General features: G+C 37.1%; 1 protein-coding gene across 1 annotated transcript; it reads right to left on the bottom strand.

Moving 5' to 3' along the window:
• Positions 1-1,136: 1,136 nt before the first annotated feature.
• LOC113730083 (membrin-11-like) lies at positions 1,137-6,346 on the bottom strand. Its single transcript, XM_027254538.2, has 4 exons — positions 5,938-6,346; positions 3,914-4,034; positions 3,669-3,818; positions 1,137-1,527 (listed from the first exon to the last, which is right to left on the bottom strand). The coding sequence occupies exons 1-4, from the start codon at positions 6,234-6,236 to the stop codon at positions 1,366-1,368; spliced, it is 732 nt and encodes a 243-aa protein (XP_027110339.1). The 5' UTR covers positions 6,237-6,346; the 3' UTR covers positions 1,137-1,365.
• Positions 6,347-8,746: the final 2,400 nt, after the last annotated feature.

Genomic DNA, 8,746 nt, shown 5'->3' with positions numbered 1-8,746 from the left:
AAAAATTTGAATAGTTTGAAGGACAAATTTGTCCAAACTAACCAGAGGGCAAAGCAAGAAACCTATATTTTTGAGGGGCACGCTTTGTAATTTATCCTAAAAGTGAAAGATTGGAGTATGGAATTTCCTAATTTGTTTGTATATATGTACCGTTAAAGACTAACAATATTGTTGTTTTTTAGACGTTTTGATTTCTTACATAGTCATATGAGACATTTTACTTTTTGAATATACTTTAGTCCTTATAGGCTTGCTTAAGCTACTAAAGTCAGTGCAATTTAAAAAATCATTTTATCTATTTGGAGAAATACAAACGAACATGGCAATGAAAAATTAAGTTGCTATTGCGAAAATCTTTGAAGAAAAAGGTTACAATCTCTGCATTGCAACAATGTCAAAAGAATTTTTGAAGTGTTATCCAATTTGATGTGCTTGGTTAAATGAAGAACAGTACAGACATCCACACTGTGAAAAAAGAAAAACAAAATCAGTGAATGGATTAACAACTTTTGTACGTGAATTATTTCTGCTGCCTAAAACTATACACAGTACAAAAGCAAAGCAGGCTCATACATTTGTTTTTTGCAAAGCATTTCTTTACTTGATACTCGCGCAAAAAGAAGATCGCAATCTTAAGAGAGCAACAAAATTTAGCACGTCCATCAAAATTCTGTTTATTGTGGGCAACCCTCGTGCATCTGAACCACTCCAGAATTTTGCACTTGACGAACACAAGCAGTATGAATATGAACTCAACCATGCCCCAAAACTGAAGAACACAGTGCAGAATGAGCAGCATATTTGGATGGATTCAAAAAAGTAGTAAATTCTGAAATTTACTTGATCAGTTCATTCATATGTGTCCTAGATCAGAGATTTGCTGAGCTACTTAGCTTACTATGCTCTCACTATGCTCTCATTATAGCAAAAATATGAATAATATGCTTCAATTAAAGTTTGCTACTAGAGAAGTGGTAGAATCCCTGGCAGGGCAGCCAAGGGGCGTAGGTGGTGCAAAACTGCCTGCCACAGCTCAGTGCAGAAAAGTATTGTACTACTGTGTACAGCAACATATTCAAGTTTCAACAGCTAACTCGGAAGCACAATTAACCAGGCAGAAAGAACGAGAGAACAAATTGGAGCCTGAATCCAATGTCATTGAAAAATTTACATATAGTACCTTTTCCTTTGCCAAGTGTCATTTTTATACAGTTTTTCCAATATATATGTTCCAGTGGCTTATCAATCAAAACCCAATGACACCTAGAAATTTTGAAAACCTTCTGACTGCTCTCATCCATATCTCCCTGTTCCCAAAAATCACAAAGGTGCTCCATAATTTTGCATATGTACAACGAATGTGGTTCACCTTGTCCACCTCCAAAACATTATGACAAAGATGATCGTGGCGATCATACCTCCATACTTGATCCATTTATCTACACGGTTACGCCTCTCAATAAGCCTCAACACAGAATTTGAAAGTCCCAATCTATTAAGAACATCCAGTGCTTTTCTTTGAGCTCTCTGCACAAAACTCATCCAATTCCCATGTATTAGTATCACACAGTATCAGTTAGCAGCAGATCCAAGTAACAATAGGTCCAAGACTACCACAGATAACATTTGCAACCATGTTTTTTCAGATGAAGCAGGCTTCAAACAATTAATATACAACACTTCAAAGTTGTACATACCAAAAGTGGATATGCGACAATTAACACATAAATTGATAGACCAAGTTGAGAAAACTGAAGTGCAAGATGCACTATCAACAAACCATTGAACCGTTCCATTGCCTCAGTATCTACTTCGTTATACTTGGTGTTTTCAATTCAAATTTGTCAACGTTCTATGGATTCCCAAACTGACACAATCTTACCAGAAGTGACTTAATCTTCCCTTCAGCATTACCCATCTCCATATTCTACCTGTTAAAGCTTTACACCAAGGTTTTATTTTGACTTGGGCAATGTAAGTTAAGAGGGAAAAAATTCTAAAATATTCAAGAAGCAATATGAGGGAAGCAAATTCTTGCAAGTTTGACACAAAAGGCCAAAACAGTGGAGTTCTGTTTTCTCTTACATACATGATGAGGAAGTTGGGAATTTGATATGATGCAGGCATACCAGAAATTTAGGTAATGGTAAAATGAAAAGCTTGACACTATTACAGTAAAGACTGAACCCATAAAATTGATAGATTAGGAAATAAATAAAATCAATAGATCAGGTCTGTAAAACAAAACTTCTCCAGTACAATTACAAAGCCTCTATTAGGTTCCTTTTTGGCAAGAAGTGCCCGTGATAGTGGTACTCCTTTTGAACCAGTCTTGAGCATCTATATGGGATTCTCTCACATGATTAAAGGACCTCCATTAGGTTTGTTTACAAATAAAAAGGCCTTTGAAACATTCTGCAGCTTATAATGATTGACAATTTGTTTTTACTTCTTATTATTTTTAGCAACATTACGTCTGGAGCTGAAAGTCTTATATACTGGCTTTTGTATTGCCACAGGAAAGAGGAAGTAAAAAGATAAGATTCCAAGGTGTAAAACCCTGCAATTGAACTAGTTGAGGGAATACTGCAGTTCTCTAATTTCCTTGAGGAAAGGTGGATTGGGGTTGTTGATTATAATCTTCTTCTAAAGGAATAAATACAAATAATTACCAGTACTTGAAAGGAAAAGTGGAAATGAGGATTGTAAATGCGCAATAGCGACAGAGGATAGAGAAAAATAATTACTAAAAAAATGGGTGGCTAACTACTAGGACATTTGGAAAACATGTTAGATTACTATGATTAGGAATGGCAGTATCAAAAGCTCTGTAGAGATCTGGAACTTGACAGGCTGAATGTAGGAAAAACTGCAGCAAAATGGAAGAAAGGAGAGGAGCATTTGGCTAGAACCCTTCAGTCACACTTAAGGCTAGATTGCATCATAAAATCTCACCAAATATGTGCAAGGAATTTAATATATCAAGCTCAATATAGTACAAAACTCTAGGCACATACACTTGCTCATACTAACTATTTATTAATTCTATCATCAAAAATAAGACACCCAACTAAGACAAATTCAAATAAACAAAAAATTCATAATATAAATTTTAGGACAAACAAATAGAAAAGTTGACCAAAAATAAAGTTGTCTGAAGAAACCAAGACACTTTTTTGCAAAAAAGGAAGACAAAAAGTCCGAAGATTATAGACCTTGAAACCTACATCAACATATTTAGACAGGGACTCTTAAATAAATAATATTTCAGCATCCAAATAGGTTTCATATCTTCTAAGGTATGACCAAGAAATGCTTGTTAAAAAGGAAATGTACATGTTCACACTCCGTCCAACTAATTGTTGGCTGCATCAAAATACAACTTGTCCCACTATTTCATTTGCGGCCTAATTACTGACTGGAGCTTTCAATAACTTAAGTGACAATGATTTATTACATTTTGGGTCTGGCTCAATAGCATCTAAAACTCCAACATTAACATTTTCCCTCAAAAAACAACTACTTTTGAGATGCCAGCACAAATTTCTCATATGAACATGTTGCTCAGTGTAGACATCTCAAACTAAATGGAACAGCTATGGAAATGCATCACCACAAAAAAAACTATGCACATAAAGACAGATGAATAAATTGCTTTGGTTAGGTACCTTGAGATGATCCCTTTGCTCGCTATACTTTGAAAGAATAGCTACCCCTGTTGCATAAGCATCTTCTAACATCCTGGATGAGCTCTTAACTTTCTCCATTGCTTGTGCTTCGTCATCATAAATCCTCAACACATGAGACGTTTCCCCATTCTACAATAAAAATAAACTCATTAGACAGGAAATACTTGAATTAAGAGATGCAATCAGCATATTTGAGCAGAAGCCAGAGGAAGGTTCCACCATACAGCTCGTCCTAGCAACTCAGCCCTCTCTTTAGCTTCTTGCATTCGTCTTTGATGCCGTTGAAGGTACTTTTCCAGACTGTCTTTCAATGAGTCAGCCTCTTCACCCACTTGTTCAACTTTTCTGTGTAATCATGATAATACGAATGAAGTAATTACAGACAAGCCACTAATATTCTATATTGCCAGAAGCTAACAGCAATACTTACCCTTCCAACCACTCATTATTGGAATACCTAATGTAACCTATTTGTGATATGCAATTAACATTAAACTTTTCTCCCCATCACAGTCATAGTAAAAAAATCTAGTATTTGCTAAATTGAGTTCACAACGAGGTAAAATGTGTACCCAGGGTCTGCAAAACCATGCAAAAGAAAAGAAAAACTTATTGTTGGGTGATTAGTCATCTGAACAACAAACAAACAAAACACACACAGAAAGGCAAAACAGAATCTGAAGGATATAGATCTTCTCAACAACAAAATGACTTTTGTTTTCATGCTTAAATAGCTGTTCTCAAAGGATATCTGCTAGAAAGATGCCAAAGCAAATTACTTAAACATGCTAAATGACAAACAAAACCAGCCACATCAAATGTTTTCAGAAAAAAAGAGACTTGTAATATGAGAAAACAGTCTCTGACAATACTGATAAACCACAATGACTGCCACCATGTGATGGAAGTAAGAGGACTGCCCCGCACATAGATAAATACTGCGAAAGTGAATGGAAAAACTCCCATCAATGGTAATAGTTGACGTATGAGATCATTATAAAGAAAAGACATAATCCACAATGATTTCCTCAATCTTCAGACTTTTTTTTTTGTCTGAAATGAACCGCCACAATGGACACTGACTGCTTTAATGCATGTCACCTTTTCCATTTTCTCTTACATTAGTATTTTCTACCGTTCTGAAAAAGTTTTCAGCTGGTGATTAAAAGGAAAGGGGATTTTTTTTCCTCAAAAACTAGCATAGCCTGATATATAGCAGGGTAAATGTACATAAACACACGAGAGAGAGAGAGAGAGAGGGGGGGGTAAAAGATATAAAAAATGAAATAACCATTGTGGACTGAGCTACTCTTCAAATTATACCAATTGACCTAAGAATCCAAAGTTCATTCAGTTTTGTAACAAAATGTGGCTAAAAAACATTATGGCTATCAACCAATGCTAATGTCAATTGATAAGAATTATCTACTTGTGCGAATATCATATCCATCTTTGTAGACACTCAAACATTCATTTCCACAAATCTCATCCAGAGATGGCCATAAACAACTCAAGACTAAGGAGAAATAAGCAATTTTGTGCTGTTGGAGCTTTACAGATATATCGCATTGATTACACAGAACGTACTCGTCAGCTGAGTTCTTTAAAAAGCGGCATATTAGCTAAAACATAATCAGCAAGTGTCCCTAATAAGCGTTTTCAATAGCATTTAAGACAAAGTTCTCAATCTCCAAGCAAACTATATCTCTTTGAGACATCATCAACGGATGTTCTGCAGCTGGAGTATGCTTGCAGGGAGGAGTTTAGCTACTGAGGAGCAAACCCAAATATTTGAATCAATTGTTGTTCACCAGTTGCAGCTCAATACACTCCATTAAAACCTCTAGAGGAGATTCGGCATCATCAGAATCTGCACATTTTGACATCCGCCACTAAAGGCATGTGGAAAAATTCCTCAAGAAACAAGGCAAAATTCAGCTTAGGCAAATCCAAATAATCACTTTTCTACAACCTTTACCAGTACCTTTTTTTTCCAATATACCAATTTATTTCTCCACGCTAACAACTCGTCCAATTTCTCAATCAAACCCTAGGTAAAAGAATGCAAATTCACAGCCCTAATTCCTTTCAGCTAACCAAGGATACGCTACACAAACTTCTCTCACTTGGTAATCAGATCACGCATTTCAATCGACTCCCCTATACATCCAAGACCGATAAGCAGCGCAACTAAAAAGATGAAAATCGAATAATAAACCGCTATGCTTTCTCTAGAATTCAAACCAACCTTTTCCAGAGATCCCGTTGGGGCTTGTTGGAGATGGATCGCCAGAGAAGATCCATCTCGGTGCAGAGAGAGCGGATCTGGTTGATATCCTGCTTTACGGCATTTGCAAGCTCCGGCGAAGAGTCCAAAGACGATGAAGGTAAAGAGGATGACGAGCTCTCAAAACGCTCCAGCCTCGCCACGCCCTCGCGGCACTTGAGTACCAAACGCTTCGAGTTCTGGTACAATTCCGATAAAGTTCCACCGCCACCGCCTGCGGCGGCGCCACCTCCTCCCACCATTTCCACTGCCATGGCCATCAGCCTTATCCTATTTTCTTCTTTTTCACTGTTAGGCTCCTGCGGGGGTGGAATTGGCTTTTAGAATTTGCAACTGGAATCGGTTTCTTTTTGCTTGTTATTTTCTTCTTTTTATTTTGAACGGGCATCTATAGTGTGTATTACTTGGGTCAGGTATAACGGGCTGGAGGCGCTAAATGCCTGACGAAGCCCAAGGTCCACAAGCCTAAACTGTTATTGAGAATGGGCGTTGACGGTCGGCAATTATACCTAAAAACCAACAATTCATCCAACCCACCCACTATTGACAGGGTGGTTGGCTCAATTGGGTTTTGAGTTAAGAGCTGGATTGGGGGAAAGAAAACCAAATGTTACTTGGACGGTTTGTATCTTAAAGTTGGGCACAATACCGGAGTTGAAATTAAAAAAATTAATAAAAAAAAGAAATCGAAATAATTCCACAGCCTCTCTCCACAACACCATTAGGGCGGTGAGATCCTCAACCACCATATTAAACCCCTTATTGGATCTCATCACTCTATTGCAATCATGTCACTTAATTCACGTGTCTCTCAGACCTCTGACTATATATTTGACCTTTGAATAGGATTGATATTGCTATTATCAACCATTTTGAGTTATGACTTTTATCTTGGAGTTAGAAGAAAAAGTTATATCAAATTTTAGGAGATGATTTTTAATCAGGCATGTAAATTGTTTTTGGTTGAATTCTTGTTTTTCGTTTGTGAAATTGGGGAGCAATTTTAGCGTTCCAAAAGTCGCAAGTCCAACTATTCTAAGATAGCCTCCAACAGGGAGTTCAGCTGTTGACCACATGCGATAATATCTCGTAGGTCATTAGTTCGAACCTTACTGCGCGAAATTGCTGTACATCCTTGGGCGAGACTCTGTACAGCCCAACGCCCGTTAGGGACTGAGGATCTCAACGGCCGTTAGGGGCACCACTAGGGCTGCAAACGAATTGTGCCGCTCGCGAGCGGCTCGAGTCAAGCTCGATTCAAGCTCGATATTAATCGAGCTCGAGCCAGCTCGAGTCAAACTCGAGCTCAAAATATTAAGCTCGTTAGCTCGCGAGCCGGCTCGCGAGCTTGAGTATATATATATATATATATATATACTTATATATATATATATTTTTTATTTTTATTTAATAATAAAATTACGTATATTATATATATATATTTTTTTTATTTTTTATTTTCATAGTGAAATTACGTATATATCCTTAATATTTTATAATTTATTCAGAAAAAAATATTATTTTATTTATTTTTTTTAAAAATAAAATATTTTTTTTATTTTTTTCGAGCTCGAACTCGAGTTCGAGCTCGAGCTCGAAAATTGCCAGCTCATCGAGCTCGAGCTTGGTAAAATTTAGTCGAGACTCGGCTCGATTAGCTCAAAACTCGACTCGACTCGACTCGTTTGCAGCCCTAGGCACCACCACATAAACTCAATCTTCGATCAGCCATCAATAGCTAAATCCTGACATGAAAATGCATACGTGACAGTTAAGTGGAAGAATACCAACTCAGCAACACATGGCTCAGGGTTAATTAGCGAGTTGTTAGCAAATGGTTACTAATTGTGTTGTATCTATTACAGTGTTAGTGGTAGCAGCAGTAGTATGTGCAGAAGAGAGGACATGGGATTTGTATCTTCCTTCTTTCTGAAATCTTCCGTGAATTGAAATCTGTGCCGGGGCCGACCACTGGATTAATCCAGTCTCTCCTCATTCTTCCAGCTATCCGGATTGTTCACTTCTTCAATCCTCTAGCTGAATTATGTAATAAATCTCCATTTCAATTCATTTATTTCCAATTCTCTGAACCTCTATTATCAAATCCAAATGTTTGAGCAATTTTCTGCTTTCATTCGCATGGAACTAATCGATCGAGTAAAAGGGCAAAGGATCTCTAGGGAGCCGTTTGGTAAAAGTTCATCAATCTTTGTCACTACTATTCTCATTGACTAGTTAATACTAATAGGTTTTTGTTGAAAAAGTGTTTGGTAACTAAAATTTAAATTTAGGTTTAGGTTTTCTTTCTTCGGGTTTCAGCCTAATTCAATTCGTACAACAAGGGAAACATCTAACCTTGGAAATTATAATCAAAGCCCAACAATCCATCCAATCTATCCATTAATAATGAGAGGTTGGGTTGAGGCTGTTGAGTGTTGGATTAGTCTTGAGTTGGGTGAAAAGAGCTCAAATACTTTTTTTGGGCGGATTGAAATTTTAAGTTGGGCACAATAACCAACTTGTTCTTTTTGCCGTGCCTTAAACTCTTAGCGGTCACATGTTTTTGGCACAATCGCACTCCGTTTATCCCTGCAGTCATCTCAATGCTAGCTAGTGTGCTACCTCAAGGATTTTCTTTGCCTACCTAGAACTGCAAACGAGTCAAATTAAATCAAATTTTAATCTAATCGAATCGTGTTTCGATTTAATTTTATTAAGTTCGAACTCGAGATCGACAAGCTCTCAATGTAAAGTTCGAGTTTGAGCTCGA

Source organism: Coffea arabica, chromosome 3c (assembly GCF_036785885.1).
Source record: "Coffea arabica cultivar ET-39 chromosome 3c, Coffea Arabica ET-39 HiFi, whole genome shotgun sequence".
NCBI classification, from domain to species: Eukaryota; Viridiplantae; Streptophyta; class Magnoliopsida; order Gentianales; family Rubiaceae; genus Coffea; species Coffea arabica.
The sequence above is the reverse complement of the archived record's forward strand: the minus strand, read 5'-3'. Positions and strand labels throughout refer to the sequence as shown.